This window comes from Pelmatolapia mariae, linkage group LG16_19 (assembly GCF_036321145.2).
Source record: "Pelmatolapia mariae isolate MD_Pm_ZW linkage group LG16_19, Pm_UMD_F_2, whole genome shotgun sequence".
Taxonomy (NCBI): Eukaryota; Metazoa; Chordata; class Actinopteri; order Cichliformes; family Cichlidae; genus Pelmatolapia; species Pelmatolapia mariae.
The window spans coordinates 22,009,568-22,030,000 of record NC_086241.1 but is presented as its reverse complement, the minus strand read 5'-3'; the positions used below and the strand labels follow the sequence as shown (position 1 = coordinate 22,030,000).

Below are 20,433 nucleotides of genomic sequence, written 5' to 3'. Positions count from 1 at the left end.
GTCATTGTATGGGTAGCAAGTGTCTGTAGGAATGGGTTAAAAAGGCTGAGCCGAGAAGATGACATGTCCGGGCATGCTTCCTTTAAAGGAGAGAGAGAAAAATAGGGAGAGGTTAGAGTCAGTGATGTGAACAGTTCCACCTGGACTTGGAAAGAAATGATCAGCTTATAAGGAAATTGCACAACTTACCTGGTTTGTTTCTTTGTGTGCTTTTTGTTAAGTATTTTAGGTTTGTTTGATTGCAACTTCAGTGTAGATCAGGCTGTTCTGCAAAAAAAAACAGGGTGTGTACAAACTAAATATGAGATGAGAAAATTATACATGATTATTCTGCAGGAAAGTAGATCCACTGTAACAATAGTGGGCTGTCATTGTTTTTATAACTAGCAAAACCTTTTTGTAAATCAGTGAATTTATTTTTCTCATAAATTTATTTATTTATTTATTTTTCATGATTTTAAAAACAATGTCTGATGTCATTTCTCACCTGCAGCTTTGCAGAACACACTCCTGTCTTCTGTCAATTTTTTTTAAATTTTATTTTATTTGAATGGCTAATGCAAGTTATTCCGTTTACAAAGCTAAAAACGGCAAATCCCTGTGATCGGGAAGCAAGTGTGTGTGTAGCATTTTTGTTTGAAGACTGGTGTCTAATTTTTGTTGCACTCCTAACAGGCAGTGTGGACTTTATTAGCCTAGGAATAAAACAAGAATTTGCCCCACAAATTTGGCAATTGCACAGTCCTGGTTTGTAGTTGTAAATTAACAGCAGCTTCAAATGTCTTAAAACTCTGTTTTCTTAGTAACAATCTTATTTTTATTCATTTTTTTGGTCATTTAGAAGGTGCAAAAAAATATTTTAGGTATGCATGATATCAACTGTAAAATTAGAATTGAGGAAGTGTTTAATTTCATACTGACTTAGCTTGTACTATGTTTTTTCCATGTGTTTTTAATGTTAGGCAATAAGGGACATTATCTGTGAATTAAGGGCTAGACTTCTACTTATAAACTGGGTAAGTAGAAGAGGGAAGTAGAAAGGGGGCAAAAAAAAGTACACCACACTAAGTGGTCTTCACTGTTTTTCCACCCACCTGCCGCTCTCAGGTAGGTCTGACTGAGTTGTGCTGTTGCACCTGTGTTGACTACATTGGGTTACGCAATTTGGCCGTAATCATGAATGCCTCTCATTAATAAAGGTGTTTAATTTGCCTGAAGTCAGAATCACGCGATGTCCTTTAGATATTAGAAACTTTGCGGTAATGGCACAGGAGGTAAAATTAAAATTTCTATGCAGGCTGGTATAACAAGTTTTATTTTGGCAGTCATCATAGTTCAAGTTGCATCTGTTTAACACTTTATTGAGAAATACAACATGTTTGGGGATTTTTTTCCATTGCTGTATAATACTGTGAGAGCTTGGGCCATTTTGTAAAGTATTTGTGAGACGCCATCAACCAAAGTTTTAAAGTCAAATTCAAATTAAAGACTTTTGTCTGTTACAGTATACTGATGAAAGCAGTGCCTTTGTGCCACTATTGTTGTTATCCCTACTCGCACCTTTATTATCACATGAAAAAAAAAATGTTTGTGGCTTTTCTTTTCTTTTTAGTCTCTCATGTGAACTAGACTGGAGTTTGTGTGAGAAGGAAAACAACTGCCGAACTTATCAGTGTCTTTTTGGAGAGGAAGTATGCAAGAGACTTTATCAGATTCAGGCTATCATGTCCATTTCAGACTAAGGTCATAATTACAGGTCCATTGAGACCTCTAGTGGTAACAATTGTTGGCCTAAATCTCCCATGGGATTATTATCAGGATAATGTTTGTTTTAACACCTTCTACATGTTTTAAGATTTAAATGTTTTGTTGACACTTACTACAGCAGCCTAAAACTTTATATCAAGGTTGGCACATTCTTCAGTTGATATAACTAGAAGATATTTTATTTGCTGAGCTGTTGTTTTATGTTATGGGCAAATTGCTTTTTTTGCATTTGCTTCCTTCTACATTTCAGATGACCTATTGTGTGCTGGCTCCTGAAAAGGCAAAATATCTGTTAGTATTCATGCAAATTTTATATTTGTGGTCTCTCCATATGACCCCCTTTCTTTGTTTGAATTTAAATTTTTTTAAGAGCATATTTAAAAAAAAAAAAAAAAGTAAACTATTATTATTATTCTTTCATTTTGATTTTGCCCTATTTTAAGATGAATTTTAAACCTAAGTTATTTTCAGTAGTTTCTATGGAGTATGAACAGTGAACTGTGTGCACTATATGCTAGTTTTACACTTGGGTGTTTGAACATCTGCCAGTAGCACTAATGGAAGTGGAATGAAAATGCAACAATAGTTTGTAAATTTACATTAGGGAGAAATTTAGTAATGATTTCTGACTTTTAGAAAAGTGCCTTGTCAAATAATTTTACACTGCTGACATAAATCAGTCCATGCCTTATTTGCAAGGGTGTAAATAAATAGTCATTTAATTTTGACTCCTATTTGTGTTTTTTAATAAAAGTAGATCTTTAAACTTCAGATGTAAAACTATAAGTACATTACGAAGTCAGTGGACATTGGTGCTCCTATAAGCTGCTTGGCTCAAAGTTGAGGGGAATCCTAACTGTAGAGCATACAATAATATTTCTGTATTTTAAATGTGGCAACAGTTTGGGGAATACGTCTTCTAGTTTCAACAGTGCTTCATGCATTGAGCAATATCTATAAAGAAATATATTTCCAAGTTTTGTGTGGAAGAACTCCACTGGCCTACACACAGCTCTGACCTCAATCCCATCGAACAGCTTGTGGATGAACTGGAGGCCGACAGCTAGCCAAGGGTCCAGGCCTTATCATCCAGCATCATTGTCCGACCTTATATTGTGGCTAAATTGGTGCAAATCTTGGCAGCCAGGCTTTGAAATCGTGATAAGTGATTTCCTGGAAGAGTGCAGCATCTTACTAATGCCCATAGAGTTTTGAGATGAGGCTTTCAACAAACGCAAGAGTGTTAAGCTCTCCTGTCCACATACTTTTGAGCACAAAGAACACTTTAATATTTAATGTTAATATTTTGAGAAGGACTTCTGTATTATATTAAACATTTTCTCTCTTTTTCTTTTTGTTTTGTGTGTTTCAGATGCAGAGTCTCCTTGGCCACGTTAGGAGAAGACTAAAAACTTTAATCTGAGTCTGGTGATCACCTGAACGTCTTTAGGTGGTTTAAATAATAGGTAATGGCTCTGTATCCATCCGTAAACATGTGCTAAGGATTAGAAGGCCAGAAGATGAAGACAGCGCAAATAACACAGAAGCAGAGACGGTTTTGAATGGAAGGACCGCAGCAGCAGTTCTGGTGATGTTGTAGCAGCACGGAATGGTTTGTGGGTTATACTGAGATGCAGGCCATACTGTGCTGCCGCACTAAAGCCTGAATATACTACATAGCTATCATCTCACAGTCCCTCCATGAAACATACTGTTGCAGTGAAAGCTTGAGGTAACAGGTAACGTACTGTCACTTTTGCATAAAACAGAATCTTTACTGACTTGAATTAATTTCTCATAGCCTTTCTTCTCTCCCAGCTGTGATGAAAAAGTTGTTTGGGGCTTCCTCATTCTCATTTTCTGGTCGCCTTACTGTAGCAGCACGTAAATATTGGAGTTAACACTCTAGCTGAAGTCTCCAGTATTGATCGTGCTGCTGAAGCAAAGCGGGCCACTCACAATCACAGCAACTAACCACCACTGAGTGTACTCAGACCACTCAGGTGGTGGCAAACAGAGGCTGGCCTTTAGAAATGTTTACAGGTACAGGTTGACTCACTGATTCTTACTTAATGTCTATTCCATATTGTATTGACATGTAAAATATGTATACTACATTTTATTACACTTCACTATTATGTGTAAACCTTTTGAGAATAAAAACCTTTTAATTCGGTTTTGTCTGCAATGTGTTTTCAAGTTGTCATGCTAAACTTTGTGTCGGTGTGGTGTGTTTAGTAGTCTTATTTTAAGGGACAGGAAAAGCGTTTGTGTTCCTGATAGCGGAAACTATTAACGCGGCTTTAAGAAGCGCCGCCGTCCTCGGAGAAGAAATGCTCACAATGGCCTGCGTGGCCTTTCTGCAGCGCTGCTGGGATATTTAGGCCTATTCAGCAAAGTGCGATGACACAGATTTGCTTCAGATTCAAGTCGTTACAGTCATGCTTGGATTGTCGCCCAAACACCAGGAATGCTTCCGAAAAATCAAGTTGAATTCACTTTTGTGTAGTGTGTTTTAAATAAATAAAATATAATAAAGAAAAAATACGGTTTTTAAAACAATTTGAGCTCCGTTTATTCGATAGTTGTTGGGGTTTTTTTTTTAATAACTTGCTTATAGCGGTCAGAATTTACCTCATATTCTTTTGCATTATAACTGCCTTTATATTTTTAATCTATAGCGATATATTTTGTGAACTAAATCTGTAGTTCTGCTCGGGCGGCGGGCTAAGCCCTCCATTTTAAGTGCTGCCAGGATGATGCTGACGATGATCCAGATTCAGACTCCCTTAAATAAAAAAGCGTTTAACTTCGATTTACAGGCCTTTGGGATAGGCTCGTTTAAGCTGGTTAATATCTGTATTCTTTTAAAACATGACGTAGGCTTTATGTGAGTGTATAAATTAGAAAAGAATTAATAGAGAAGTTGACTGCGTTGTTACACTCCTCTGTAAAGTTATACATACCAGACCTTTCCGTTTTTTAAAGTTTGTATGAAACACATACTAAGTGCTTGCATTTTCTTTCTTTTTTTCCTTGGGAACAGTGATTTCTGTCTAGTCCAACATTTCCCCTTTTACTGACGAAATGCAGCTGCAGCAGTTTCCTTCCATTTGGCCTTATGGGCCTTTATTATTATTATTATTATTATTATGAAAAGTTCAGAAAATCACGTATTTATGAAACTAAGAGGAAAAATAGAATTGGTGCATTTAACAAGGGTGATATTTATGAATTTCTAATAAAAGAGTGTCAGGGATTTTATTATCCCTGATTTATTTCTTTGCAAGAACTTTTCAGTTTTACGAAATTATACAAACAATATAGCCCTCGTACTTGTATATACACATTAAGCATATTTTATACTATTCATACGGATTTACTAAATTATCTATAATGTCTTAATCTTTAATATTGCCAAGACTATACGGTGGACTTAAAACATCTGTGTGTGTGTGTGTGTGTATTGACGGGGTAGGTGGGAAAGGGAAAAAAACATTACTTATAATTTTGGAAATATTTATATCTTGTCTTTCTAAATGCTGTGGTTTAAATGCTAAGTGTTGCATTTAAATTCCAGCATTTTGCGCATTAGAAAAGCAACAGACTCCGCACACATCAAAATGTGGAAGCAGCGATAATCGATGTGCAGTCTGAAATTCCTATAGTGACTTAAAAATGCATATATAAACAATTCTATCACTGCTGATATTAAAAAAAAAAAAAAGCATATTTACCTGCTTATACCTTTCGACGCATTTTATTACCTTTGCCTACATTAATATACGGCTGTACATTAGTTCCCATATCCACCCCCACACCAAGAGAAAATTGGTTCCTGGGTAAAATTTGTACTCCGCTAATGAGAAAAATAATGGGAAAACTCATTATTCAATAAAGCAGCAATTTAAAAAAATTACAATCACATGCTGGGTTTAAAAACGTCCCAGAGTGCTGGAAATGTTCCAGAAATGTGATATTTGATACACTAAAACGATTATTCACAAATTATTTGAATATTTAGTGACCGCCGATTGTCCAGATGAGAGCTTGGAGTTTTTTATTCTCACTTTTGGTATAAAGCGGCTGACCGTGCACTGTCTTTATGGCCGTGTTAAAAAGTCAGTTATACAGCCGCCCAGTAGTTTTGTTTCATTTTTATCTAGTTAACATTTAACAGGCTGTGTTTATATTTGCGTGAGATTAAAATTAAATATTAATGGAGACTCCTACTTTTATACCCATGCTGTATTTGCCTGGCAACAGAAAGCTATATATATGTACATGCGTGCCATGACGTAGATCCTGAATTATGGTCAGTGCTGACATCACTGATTCGCTTTGTGGTGTGATCTTATGGAGTCTCCTTCTCCAAAAAGCATATGGGGAATACATAAACAACAGGATAACTGATCCTTAGTCACAATCCACTGTCCTTTTACTCTGATCCATTTAAAAATAAATAAATAAAAAGCCAAGTATCTGATTTGAGTTAACCCAGATTAATTCAATTTAACCACGTGTTTTGAGTTTTAGGCCTCAAAGTTACTTTCATTTCTATTCAGACGCACAGCAGAAAACCAGAGAATATACACACACTTCTATTAATTACCCACTCTGCAGGATTGACTTCACTGCCTGGACACAGTCATGCAATGAATGAGTCGCATAACAACAACAAAAATAGTATGCACCACTGCCTGCAGATCTATGATCTGACAGACACCTATAAGGATGTAAGGTTTCATCCACACACGTCAAAGAGCGGTGTGATCACTGGGAGCTGCTGTGTCTGCAGCCTGCTGAATTTTTCACACGGGCCCTGTTATGTAACGCTTATAACCTTGAAGAGGCTGCAGCATCACTGTGGCGCAGAAGCCTCTGTGGGAGAGAAGCCGTGGATCACACTGCATTCTTTCATTACGCACTTGCTTACTTCATCGAATTGCATTTACATGTATACATTTGGAAAAAGCAGCCCGTTCTGAGCTGTCGCATTAAATAAAAACAAAGAGCTGACTCAAATTTCTCAGATTTATTTGTGAAAATCACGTTGAACAAATATGAAATGATTTTATTTTATATTTTTGTTTTGTTTTCTTTCTTTTGTTTTCTTTTCTTTTTTTTTTTTTTTAGGAAAAAAGGAATCGATTACACATGGAAAAAAGTGAATTGGTGTTTACTTGATGAAAAGACAGGCTATAACCTCAGAGGATTAAGGGTTGATTCGATTGATTCTATGGCTTCATCGAGGTTGCAGCTTGTTCAATAAGGCAAAAAACAAACAAAAACAACAAAGACACGATAAACAATTAGATGTTTTAAAGTATTCGCTAGAGTTTTACATCTCACTTGTCATGTGTAAATTATCTGACAGCTGTGAGTTAGCGCTGTCTAGTTAGTGGGTAAATTATAACTGCCAATAAAGCGGGCAGTAGAGTCGATTAACTGCATGATATATTTCTGACCTGCATCAACCACATCTATGTAAATGTCCTTGATTTCCTGCAGGCACGCACCGGTATGTGCAAAGAGAGAGAAAAGTGCAGCGAGAAGTGATTCAGCCTCCCTGCCCAGATAGCAAGGAAACATTGAAACAATGTTGAGTCAATATCAGGCGACGTCATTGAAGCAACGTTGAAGTGTGACGTTGACCCAACGTCACTCTTGCACCCATTTTTAACGTTGAAACAACGTCAGGTTTTGATGTTGAATCAATGTTGAAACCTGACATTGATTCGACGTTATATTTTCTAACACTGTTGACATTGAAACAATGTCAGATTCTGATATTGAAACACTGTTGAGCTATGGTGTTGATTTTCCACCTCTTTCGCACAGTTGCTTTTTATTGAAAAAAACCAAAAAACCAAAAAAGGTCAATAGACATGTATCATTTGCAAAATACTTTATTAAAAGACAAAGTTTCCTATTTACATTTCTATGTTTCACGTCACTTTTTATTATTTACTCCGGGATGGGGATGGATGATGTGTGTCCTGCGCGCCACCCGTACGATCTGGAGCATATCTGAGCCATTTCTGGACTGCTTGAGCAAAGACCAACTCAGACATAGAGTTCGCCCCTACCTGCTGCGCCAGGCCATCTAGGACAAAAAATAGACACACACACAAAAAAAAGGGAATTAGAGCACATGAATAAGCTCTTGTTAATTGTCTTCAGCAGGGAGAAAGTATGTAAACTCCTAGGCTGATAAACATGAAAGTCACCAGGCAGAAATCAGCAAACTGCCGCATTTGATTCCCAAAGGCCTATAAGCTGAAAATGTGATATGTCTTAGCATGGTGTGCCGTGTATCCTTAAAAAAAAAAAAAAGAAAACATGGGGTCCTCGGGCTGTACAAAGTGTACAACCCGAGGACAAAACAAGCCGAAGACCAAAGACTCCATCTCCAGATTAACCGGACATGAAAGTCTTGTTATTAAGAAAGACAAAGTAATATAGCAAAAAACAGACATAGGAAATGTGAAACGCACCCAGCACATCAATTGATCCCTTTATTGTTCACTTTAGGCTCATAAAACTACAATAAATGTTAAAACTTACCAAATATGCATCTGCACAGCGCTGTCTCTTTAAATGCCCTTTTTTGCTTTGTCTGGTCCTTGGTATTTTTTCCCTGCCCAGTTGAGTACAGAGGCCAGCTCCTTTGTAATGGCATAAACCATTACACGGCGGACTCGCACCTCCAGTGTGGTCCAGCAGCACCAATCAACGCAAAGCGTCTCACCTATAGACACATTTTAAGAGATGGAATTAGTGTGTCTCATGTCTTAAATGTGTATGCAAGTGCTTGTGTGTTTACTTCATGTAATTGATGATAGAAACATGTCATTTGGTTTTCCCTAAAGCCTGATTTTCAAGTCATACAAAGAATAAACCAAAGTATTGGCAGTGCAATGTATTTCTATTCACTTTTGTTGGATATTCATTTGTTAGTTCTTGTAACTGCTAAAAGTGTTTACTAGTTTTTGCCTGTCACATATATTTGTTATACCATGTAAACTGTGAAATTCCAAGATTTTCAAACTTGCCTTGTAATAGTGGCCTCACAGAGTCTCTGGAATCTACAGAAAAAAAAATCACAACAAGATGACATTCAGGAGTATAAACTGGTGTTTTGAAGATAAGAGTACAATGACATTGTGATGCAGCTTTAAAGCTTTTTTAAAAGCATACCATCTATAGGGAAGACATCAGACTCTGCATGCTGGGGAGATCGCAAAGCTGTGTCGGTTTGTGCCGGAGTGGCGAAAGGTGCCGGAAGCTGGGTGGGGCATTATGATGGTTGCTATCAGTGGGCTGGGGGGCAGACTGCGGAGTGATGAGGGCTGTTTAGAAAAAGATAATTTTTTAAGTATTTAAGAATACAGACAACTTGTCAAAAAAGTTTCCTCGTGTCAGACACAGATATGTACACAGACACTAGACAGTATTTTATTACCTGGTATTTTCACTCGAGGGGCCTGGGGAAACCGTTTTTTTGTAGGCTGCTCATCCTCTGAGTCCGTATATGTGTACAGGGGATTTGGTCTAAAGAAAATAAATTAAAAACGGTCTTAAGTAATTGTAAATATGCTTTTGGCATATTGTTTCCTAAAGTTAGTTTGATTTCTAACAACACACACAGGAAACAGAGACGTGCAAGAAGGTACAGTATACAATGAATTTTTGAAGTGCACAAGTGTACACGGCTTTGCATTTTTAAAAAGTTTACAAACTTCCACTTTTTGGACTATATTATGTGGTGATATTGCAGTATGCAAGCACCACAGATATGTATAAAAGACAAGATCATAAATTCTTAACAATCAAAGATATGTTTGTGAATATAAAGGTTTTACTTGTGCTTTCTTTTAAGACTGGTCTGGGTTTCTTCTTCGGACTGAAGGTCAGACGTATCACAGCGTTCACGTGGATATCTCTGAAGACTGCGTTCTGCTTCGTGAAATGTGCCTGGAAATACAAACACAATGTACGGCCAGACATACATTACGTGTGGACAAAAGGTGCAAACGCATAGAAAAATCAGCGTACCAGCGTATTTCAAAAATACGCTGGTACGTGTGGACGTAGCCTTATTCATTATTCAAGGCACAAACGGAAAGTCATGTACGCGTGCAACGTAAAGTTAGTTGAGCGTGCAACGTACAGTCACGCATGCTGCGTGAGCATTCAAACTGAGTCTAAAGTTTTCGTGTGCGAATTGAAGCGAGTGCTCTCCAATCATCAAAAGTAACAAAGTCATTGAACACGTTTATACAGTTAACTTTACGTTTATCAATCATATATCACAGATTTAGAATTTTTTGTAGTACTAAGCAACTACAGAGCGAAAGTCTGGGTCAAGCGCCGAGGCGATGGCAAGAACAAAGGAACCCTCGAAGCGTTAAAGCTAGCTTTGTAAGGGAATATAACGAAGAAATTATGAAACGAAAATGTTTTCTTTGTTGATATACTTTGTTCGCAGTGCAATTTATTTGTTGCCAGATTGTAAGAAGTAGACACAATTTAAAAAACTCGTTAATGTACAACATTAACAAGTTTTTTTTACTGTTATTCAAATGCAAACATGGAAATACCGAGTAGGAAAAAAAATCATTCATTCTTACCTTATACTAATCGTGGTGCAGGCCAGTGCAGTGCATGAACTGATGCCTTCTCCGGTCAATTCCGCTGAGAGTAAATTAAATGTCCCGCTCTACTGTAGAAGACAATGAATACCGGGGGAGGGGGGGGGGGGGGGGTGTACCAATGTGAGAGGGGTGCTGCGGAATAGTCCAAGTGATCGCTGCTTTAATTTCCCGGTCAACTATACATAAATTGCACGTAGACACGATTTTTTAAAGCTGGTGAACTAGACCAAGTCATTGATAACAAATGAACAATAAATCTACTTTCTCTGGTACTTTATACCCGATCAGTTGCAATGCAATTTAATGCTCAACTACAAATCGATGGTTTTTGATGGTGACCGGAGCCGAATGATCGTCAACTATAAATAGACGTTTTCTCGACGTTGTTGTTGTCACCTGGTCGACTATAAATAGATCAAATATCAATGACAAAAAAACAACGGTGAATCAACATCGTTACAACGTCTCTATAGTAAGACCGTCGGTTTACCACAGTATTTCAATGTTGTTACAACATTGGCATTTCAACCCCGACCATATACGACGGTTCGGATGAAAAATCAACATAGATTCAATGTCGTCTTGCTATCTGGGTGGTCACATACGCTGTGAAGGTGTGCGGCAGCAGCAGAGACAGCACCAACGAGGTGATAAGTGTGAGGATAAGAATGCTGATCCATCTGGGCACTCCCATGCGTTTGTTCCCTATTCGGTAGGAGCCACTCTCGTGGGGGACCGACATCCTGTCCACTTCCCTGAGCCTCAATGAATCCCAGTTTTTAACGTCGAAATTACGCACAAGGGGTCCGACGTCCATGTCTTTCCGAGACGGCAGTGGAGTATTCTTAAGCAGCTTCAACTTGTCCCGGAACTCTTGCATCTGCTGCAGAAAGCACAGGGGGTCGGAAACGCTCCCGAAAGACCCAGCGATGCTGAGCGCCCGTTTCTGCTCCTCCAGCGCTGCGCTCAGCTTGCTGATCTCCGGGTCGTATGCCTGCATCACCACCAGCTTTAGTGTTTCGAAGTCGGACAGGATCTCATTCTTTTTGCATTCAAGGGCACTGATGAGTTTCTCGAAATAGTTTTTTACCTTCTCTGCGTCCTTACTGACCGACAGAAGCGCCCTTTTCTTACTGGCTTGTAGTGTATCCAGGCAGGACAGGTAATCTGCGCTACGCCAGTTCTTCACCCCGCAAAGCAGCTCATCAAACGCCTTCTTCTCCCGTTCATACGCATCCTCCAAGGAGCAGAACTTGTGCCCTTCGTGGTCATTCGTCGCTGCGCAAAATCCACATATTAGTTTCAAGTCGGTGGCGCAAAATATGTTAAGAGGCTGACCGGAGTGTTGTTTACATACAGACATTTTGGGTATAACCTTTATTTTGCTGAACTTCTCGACTATCCCGCGCAGAGAGTAGTTGATCTGCAGGCTGTTTGCGCCGTTGTGGGGGGTCTCTTTGCGGCAGGTGGGGCATTTGAAAGGTGTCCTAAAAGCTGGACCTCGATTCCCCTCCAAGAGTCCCTCCAAGCATTTCTTGCAAAAGCTGTGTGAGCACAGCAAGACCCGCGGGTCCTCGAACAGACCGCAGCAGATTGGGCATGTAAGTTCCTCTTCTAGCTGCTCCATTGCACCCTGCAAACACATCATCCAGGCGTCAAATCGATGCTCAATTTAGAAAACAAACGAACAAACAACAAAACAAAACAAAAACCCAACAGCAACAAAAGCACACGATAAAACGCACTACACAATACGCACCCACTAAGGGATGCCTCCCCATAAGGCAGAAGATGCAATATTTGAACAAGAAAAAAAATGATGAAGCATCGCAAAGGATACAGATTTGGCTGTCACGTTCCAAATGTGTGTGGAATATCCCCATCCCAAAAGTGAAACCGACTCGGATCCCTGTACGCGCGTAAAAGCTTGGATTGAGCTCTGCCAAAAGCTCCGTTTGAGCAATTTGGGTCACGCAACATCCTGATTTTTGATGTATCTCAGTTGCCAGTTGGCGTTGTAAGAAACTTTAAAAAAAAGAGAGAGCGAGCGAGAGATCTCTGCAGGTTGGATGCGAATCAGAATCATCAGTAACTTTATAGTTAACAGTAAATCATTATCTCCTAGCTGTGTATTGCAAAATAGGACGGTGGTTAGCTGAGCTGAGCCCCTAAATCCCCGTCGTCTAACCAATCCAATGCGACAAATTATCGACAAACAGCGCTCGCGTTAGAGTCGCTCCTGTTGGCAAGGTACTGAAGGAGGGCTGTGACAGATTTTGCAAGCGCATAGTAACATGCAACTACTGGACCAAAAGATTCACTCACCAGCTGCTGACTGCTGAGACGCACAGTGCAACGCAATCATGGCGCTTGTTGCTGTGCAGACTTCGCCCTTTTCCGGGTTTGGAGTTAACCATTTCAGTGGCGTGCAAAATATTTTCTGCAGCATAAAAACTCCTCTATAACGGCGCACTTATAATTTAAACTGCACATAAATCCATACCGAAATGAAAACTATTGGCGTTTTAAAGCGATTTGACAGGTTTCCCCTTGAAGATCGGGATGTTTACGTTTTTAGCCCTGCGGGTAATTTGCAGAGGATCCCTGCTTGTCTGTTGGGGGAGGGGCTGTTGCTATGCAAAACATTCCAGCGTGAAAAACTGTCAACCAGGTTTTAGTCGCAGCTTTGCAGTTGCACGTTTTTTTTCTACAGTGGACTACTTCTGTCCCTCGTGTTGGCACTTGTCAATATATACCTGCAAACGGTTTACACGCTAAGAGGCGCACGTGTGGACGCCCATCTATATTAGCTGATTTACATATATATATATATATATATATATTACAAACTACCTTTAAATGCTTTGTTATTATGGAGCCTCAAATGTGAACCTAAACTGAAAAAAAAATAACTTAAAGTACATCAGGTGCACTGTGCTGAGCGAAATCAAATCTACATGGGTACTCTTCCATTAGTAGGCTATGTATCCACCATTAAACCTTTGATGTTTTCCCTCCAAAATTCACTCTCTCTTAGTTTCGGGTTATGTAACATCGATATCCAATAGTTACTTAGTCACGTGTAGAAATGTTGACCTTAATTTTCTTCCCTTGTTTCCATGCCATCAGGAGCAACTGCCTATCTTAGGCGCTGTGATTGGATACAGCAGGGGTAGCAGGGGCTTATGCTGCAGCGCCCTCTGCCGCTAGGTGTCGCCGTTGCGCAGCGGGACCTCTTGACGCTTTGACGTCCAGCGCTCTTTGGTTTCTGGTCTAAGTTTGTTTCCGGATGTTCGGCTGGTGTCGTGGAGAAAAATAATAATGGCTGCGATGTTTACGTGTTGTCTAGGCTGCTGCGGAGATGGCGGATCGGGGCATATTCCCCTCAAAGAAATGCCCACAGTTCAGTTAGATACTCATCACATGGGTAAGTGAAGTTTGCGTGTAATTCTTGCTGCTCATGTACGAGCAGTTTATGTCTACACACGCCCAGCTGCCTCTCTCTCCGTGTGTGTGTGTGTGTGTGTGTGTGTGGCAAGGTGGTTTGCTACTTCCGCTGCTACATCTAGCTCGCTAGCCGATAGCTGCTAGTAAATTTACCTGCGCTGCTAGGCTAAATGTTTCTGTTTGTTGCAGTGAGCTGCCCTAAAACGTTCACTAGGTAAACTTTCAACAGGGCTTTCAGTTGTTGCTAACCACAGCTTGACATGACACAAGACAGAGACAGCAACAACTAACCGGGCAGATAATTGAACCTGAGCTCTTTTACAACTGTTCATGGATGGAAGCTGTCAGAATCCCCCTGTTTGCGCCCCAAAGAGAATTTAAGACACATTAAATTACTGTGATTTAAGCAGAAAGCTGTATTTACTTTGTATCTTTGGACACAACGGATTAATCAGCTAGTTTCAATGTTCACTGATAAATGGAGAAATATACACATTTGTCCATTTTTATCTTGGCCACAACATGTTTCCTACTACATTGTAAAGTATGACTTACTGCTTCCTGGAGATCTACTTAAGTAGACTTCACAACAGGTTGTGACATTAGAAATCACGACATGTGTGCTTTTGTATTTGAGGAAAAAAAACATGTTCACCTGTCTCAGCCTCTGCACATTAAGATGGAAGTGAACTAGTAATTTTTAGAAGATACAATCATAATTTAAAAGTTATGATGTTTTTTAAATGGTAGTTGTTACCGTAAAATATTAAAGGCATGGCCTCGCCTGGATTCATCATAGGATTACAACTTAAAGGCTATTTTTATTAAAGTGGTGATGGTCTGGATCAGAAGACTGCATAAACATGGAGGGAATGGAGCCAGGTCACCTGTCGTTTATATACAATCTGTGTTCTTTATTCACTGAGTCATTGAGCATAAACTTAATTTTTCCCCCACGTGCACTATCTGGATTTTCAAATGGCATCGGGAGAATTGGCCAGCCACAGTTGTTGTACAGCTTAAACAACAAACTTACTGATAGAAAATGAATCAACAATATTAATAATGTAAAAGTCTTTTCAGCTGTTTCACGGGTATCATGTGATCTAGAAAGTGCATTTCATCAGTTGAAAGTAAAATCGAGCCTTGCTTTGTCTTGCAGGCACAGATGTTGTCATTGTAAAGAGCGGCCGAAGGATATGTGGAACCGGAGGCTGCCTGGCCAATGCTCCTTTGCACCAGAACAAAAGTTATTTTGAGTTTAAGATCCAGTCCACTGGTGAGCACTTGGCTTTTAAGCCTTTTAGTTATCGTCTTCTTTTCCTTCATGATTGCAATTTTCTGCGTTCCTGCTGGGAGTTATTGACACACTATTTTTAGATGCAACACTGGTCTTGTGACTGCATGCTCACTGGTTCATGCTTACTTTTTTTTTTCTTCTTGCAATGACCATATTTGAAAGCACACATTATATTTTTGTACATGTAGTTTGTGGTAAAAGAGTGATTGAGATGACATTCTCAACAGTTTTAAAGCAAACAATCAGATCTCAGTCCAGAAAAACATTGTAGTAAAGTTTGTAACATAGATTGGAAGTCATCAAATATCAGGATAGTTTGGAATGCACGTTTTAAAATGAACATGTTATTGGTGTGTGCCCTTCACATCTTCGTACTTGAGTGGTGTGCTTTGTGTGTAGGTGTGTGGGGGGTAGGTGTGGCAACCCAGAAAGTGAATCTCAACCAAGTGCCTATGGGCAGAGACACAAACAGCCTAGTCCTGAGGCACGATGGCTCCATTTACCACAATAATGAAGAGAAGAATCGTCTACCTGCTAACAGCATTCCTCAGGAGGGGGATATTGTGGTAGGTCACAAAAATAATTGGGCTTAATTACATATTTAATTATGATGCCCTGATCTTTGAAATGTTTAAGTGTTATTAGTTGGGCTGTGAAGCTAAAAATGGAGAACTGTTTTTTGGGGAGAGGGTTTTCTCAGAATCTCGTGGAATCAATTAGAACTGGGGTGGGAACTAAAAACATTAACTTTTATCCTAAAGGCTGTTCCAGAGATAAAAATATCTTGTGTTGTAAGTACTGAAACGATTTATTGCAGAGAACATACTCTACACAGCTGCTGATCATCCCTTTTTTATTACATATTATTGGAATTGTTCACAAAACTGTCAGGACTCTGAAATAAGTTTTAAAAAGATACAACTTTAATGAGTTCAGACTTGAGGTTGGAACAAATTGATTTTTTTAAAAGCGGATTGATGGTGTAGAAAATCCAACCATGCTCTTTATAGGGCAATGTTTGGTTCTGCTACTACTATACAGTTTTACCATAATTTAATCTTTGGTCACCGTGGAAACCCTTTAAGTCTGTTAGTAATAGTAGTACGAGTGCACCAAAGTCACCTGCCTTAAAAGAAAGCAAGAAGGTATTCCTACAGATTAACTTGTCATACTGGAACTACGTAAATGCAAAGGAAGAAACTTGTGCAAAGAGAATTATGAACGCTTTCCCCCATAAAGACATTTGATGACCTCCCCTGTACCCTTTAATGGCGATTTTTGACACCTCAGACACTCCTTTTGATTCTTTTCCCCATAAAAACACGGTTTGATATCCATTAGAGTAGTTTCCGGGTTTTTCCAAGGTTAGCTGCATAGGCAGAGACCACTCTTGTAATTTCTGATGTAAACCCAGTTATTTGGTTTTATAAGCAGGCCTAAACTTTGACAGAAACCACTCAGATCCCAGTAGACTCTTAGTAGGCTTTAAAGGGGTAAAGAGTAAGTGATTATCATTAATTTTATTATGACACAAAGTATTTTCATTTTCATCAAATTTAGATCAATCACTCACTCTGCACTGTGTTTCAGATTTAGCTGTTTGAATGTTTTCTGACACACACGGAGTGATCCATCTCTGCAAATATTTTCGCTAGAGAAACCAACTTGTATGAAAGTTGTGATTGATCACTGAGTTGCTGTACTGAGATCGTTTGCCGTGTGTGACTGTGAACATGCACACCATACGCACAATTCAAGATGAGCTTATATTTTTCAAAAAGCAATAGGATTTATCAGATCCAGCATTTGATCTGTGGTGTTTGTTCTATCCTATATGATGGTATTCTGCAGCCCACGTGCAATGAGTCTGCACATTTAATATCCTTTATTTATATCAAATAATCATAAAGACAGATAGAAGCAGTCACAAAGTTAAAAAGAATATAAGTGCACGGCCTTTCTCAGAGACAGTAACTGGACAGCTTATTAGCAGTCGATGCTTTTCGACAGTTTTTTTTATGTAAGTAAGGTGAACTTTACACAGCTTGTAACTAACTAGCTTGTAAGGTTGTGGTGCAGCACACATGTACGTTATCATCCGTTCTCTTTATCACTTCTTACTGGAACACTAGGCAGCTAAACAAACTGACATAAGTGGCCCTCGCACACATTGGCCCTCACTAGTGTTTCTTGAGTTATTCAGGCTACTTAGGCATACTTCTAAACTCTTAAGTCTTTGATTACAAAGGCTAAGATTTAATTTACGGGTTCAATCGGCTAAGTGCTGATGATTATTACCTCTTTTCTGCTGATGCAGTGCAGTTTTGAGTCAGTTCTCGCTCGGCGCCTTTTGAGTACAAGCCCACATTTTGACAGGTTTGAAAACCAGCTGTTGTGTGGTAGAAGTTGGGGTGATTTCTGTGGGAAGAACGTCATGAACACATTCAGTCTGCGGGCTGTAAATCATCTTTTTTGGGGGTAGCCCCTCCCATTGATGTCAGTGGTTTCAGCTTTGGGAGCAGCAGTTTTGTGCTACAGTGTTGGTGGGTTTGTTTGTTTTTGGTTTAAATGCATAGAACCGGTTTTGGATTAGACACTAACACGGTGTTGGTGGCAGAGATTTAGCATGTCTTCATTGTTTTGTTTATCCATCAAAAAATGCCTTGGCATGTTTTTTAAACATGTTTAAGCTGTGACCTCCCGAGATAAGATACTTCAACAAGAGTTTCATGCTTTTCTCAGCTTGTGTATTTGTGTTCCTCAGGGAATCACATATGACCACGTGGAGCTGAATTTATATCTGAACGGAAAGAACATGCATTGTCCTGCCTCAGGGATCCGAGGCACTGTATACCCTGTTGTTTATGGTAAGTTGATTCTTGGTTTCGTATGTTCACTAGTTATCAATGATTGCTAACCATATGATCATTGTTGCCTTACTTGAATATAACAAAAACAAATGTATGGATCTTTTTGTATTCGTTATAGCAGTTACAACTTGATTCCACTAGAGGGCTGTATTGCACATCTTTGCACAGCTGTTCTACAGACAGGCTGACAGTTTTATTTGAATAGGGTTTAATAGAGTTTTTAATGTGAATATTTTGCCACACACAGGAAAGAGTGCTCTATTTGAACTGATCAAACACAGCTTTCATCAGAAGGCAGCGGCCTTGCCACAGAGAATCGAGACATGCATAATTTAGTCCAGTAAAAAGTTACTGCTATGATTTCAGTGACTTGATTCAGTTCTCCATCTGATGTGTAGAGCTTGTCCAGATAATCAGCTGGCAGTTTTATGTTGGACAGCACACATGTAGGATGTTTGCTCTTGACCTGAACTCTCTAACTAAAGCCGTGATCAGAATGCAATCGCAAGTGTCCGAAATTGTATTTAAGATCGGGGGGGGGGGATCACCTGGAACCTGATCACATCACCTTTAATTTGGACTGCTTCCATGTGTACTTGTAAATCAGATCTTGGTGTAATATTGTGGTGTAAACAGCCAAATCAGAATTAATTCGCTAGCATGTCCTGAGTGTCTGAGAGTTGTAGGTAAAAGTTGCGATTAATACCCAGATATTTTGGATGAAATCTGTTTCATTTATACCCCCAATCCCGACCACTGCAATTCTGCATACACAAACACATCTATAATGTGCTGTTTTCATCCCTGTGTTTGGTAACATTCTCAGACAACACAGGTACACAGGCTCAGGTTGAGGTTTTGAGAGTTTATCTCATAAACAGAAGAAAACCTAAAGCTGTTTTCACAGAGTATATACTTTCAGGGTCTTTAAAGGTGAAGTTCAACCATAGAAAAGTTAAGACGTGAACAAGAATACAGTGTCTGAACTTATGATTTATTGTGTCTTTATCTTCTGTTCTAGTGGATGACAGTGCCATCTTAGACTGCCAGTTTAATGACTTCTATCACACTCCTCCACAAGGATTTGAGAAGATCCTCTTTGAACAACAAATCTTCTAAAGGAGCACTTCGGCCTCAGCCCCTCTATATGTTGTCGCCCTCCTCTATATCTCTTAGCAACCTCTGTATCACTACAGTTTGACCTTAACTGGTAGTATCATTATGCGTGGCTTGGAGGCATCTTGTTTCGTTCCCCCTGTTTACTCTCTCTCTACTGCTGCTCTGGATTGACTTTAGAGTACCCATGAAGAAGTGGGGATTTCTCTTCTTTGTTCGACTACAATCGGCTGTCACAGTCCATGATGATGGAAAGCTGTAAAATCACAAACTTATGTCAGTAATAATCAATCCGTATTAATTGAAAACCTTTCAGTTGCTGCTTTAATCCACAATACATGTGTGTAGATAACGGACAATGGATGTAATGGTATGTTCACTGTTTTTCAGGATGAGAAGCCATGTGTTATTGACATTGCTTTATATATATCATCCAAAATATCATACTAACATCTCAGCATACACCCTGTATTTATTTGTATTTATTTGATTTCCAGATCAAAGTTTGGCATCTTATTTTTTTTGATATAATATGTATTTTGTTTTGGCCAGCAGAAGTTAGTGACCCAATGAAGGGTCAGCTATAATTCTAATACATTAACTGTTATGCTGCCTTTTTGAATTATCACGCAATGAAAATATGGAGATACCGCAACACCTTTATGATTAATGTCACTGCATTATTTAGAGTTGATAGGGAGATTAATACAAACAATAAATCAGTGCACATTCCAGGAGGTGATGGTGCTGGAAACTGACATATTTCTGAAATTGTAAACACTAATATATATAAATCACTTCTTTGAGCAGCCCTTTTTTCACCCTAAAAAATATAGATTGTGTGTATTCTAACTATCTGAATATTTCCAGAGCTGGTGCTGATCGTCTCTGATTAGAGATATATCAGAAACGTGGAGTTGTCGTTATGTACAGGCATTGCATATCCGCTGCTGAAGTGTGACGATTAAATATTTCAAATGCTTGTCCTTGTTTGCACTAATGATGTTATTGTATGAAACCAAATATTGTTGATTCATTAAAGTTTTGTGTCTGGCGGCATCATTCTGGACCACTGTCCTGTCTTGAGATTGTAGATCATGAAGCTGAATATTTTCCATTCGCCTCGCTGTTAACGTAGCGGTTTTGCAGCTTTTTTACGTCCGAAAGTCGTCGTCGTGCGCAATAAATCGCAGGTGAATTTATTGTCACTGCATCGAGGAAAGCCGTGGAAACCAGGGCAGCCCAGACAGGAGGTATGCAATAACTCCTCCCCTCG

General features: G+C 39.2%; 2 protein-coding genes and 1 long non-coding RNA gene across 8 annotated transcripts in view; 1 reads left to right on the top strand and 2 right to left on the bottom strand.

Annotated features, from left to right (window-relative positions):
* The window catches only part of trim13 (tripartite motif containing 13), an 18,252-nt gene extending 5,410 nt beyond the window's left edge, over positions 1 to 12,842 (bottom strand). The window contains exons 1-7 of one of the 6 annotated variants that reach the window (XM_063500105.1): positions 12,750 to 12,842; positions 11,030 to 12,057; positions 10,401 to 10,492; positions 9,633 to 9,744; positions 9,233 to 9,321; positions 8,968 to 9,119; positions 8,821 to 8,855 (exon numbers count right to left, since the gene is read on the bottom strand). In XM_063500105.1, the coding sequence (XP_063356175.1) occupies positions 10,456 to 10,492; positions 11,030 to 12,051 (1,059 nt within the window). In that variant the 5' untranslated portion in view covers positions 12,052 to 12,057; positions 12,750 to 12,842 and the 3' untranslated portion in view covers positions 8,821 to 8,855; positions 8,968 to 9,119; positions 9,233 to 9,321; positions 9,633 to 9,744; positions 10,401 to 10,455. The other 5 variants (XM_063500103.1, XM_063500104.1, XR_010096638.1 and 2 more) reach the window with 5 other exon arrangements.
* LOC134646266 (uncharacterized) lies at positions 7,661 to 8,775 on the bottom strand. The gene is made up of 2 exons (XR_010096639.1): positions 8,335 to 8,775; positions 7,661 to 7,873 (listed from the first exon to the last, which is right to left on the bottom strand). It is a non-coding gene; the product is annotated as an uncharacterized LOC134646266 (long non-coding RNA).
* An 821-nt stretch (positions 12,843 to 13,663) lies between the features above and the next one.
* spryd7b (SPRY domain containing 7b) lies at positions 13,664 to 20,219 on the top strand. The gene is made up of 5 exons (XM_063498204.1): positions 13,664 to 13,851; positions 15,034 to 15,150; positions 15,571 to 15,737; positions 17,936 to 18,038; positions 19,063 to 20,219. Exons 1-5 carry the CDS (start codon positions 13,746 to 13,748, stop codon positions 19,158 to 19,160), a joined length of 591 nt encoding a protein of 196 aa, XP_063354274.1. The 5' UTR covers positions 13,664 to 13,745; the 3' UTR covers positions 19,161 to 20,219.
* The last annotated feature ends 214 nt before the right edge of the window (positions 20,220 to 20,433 follow it).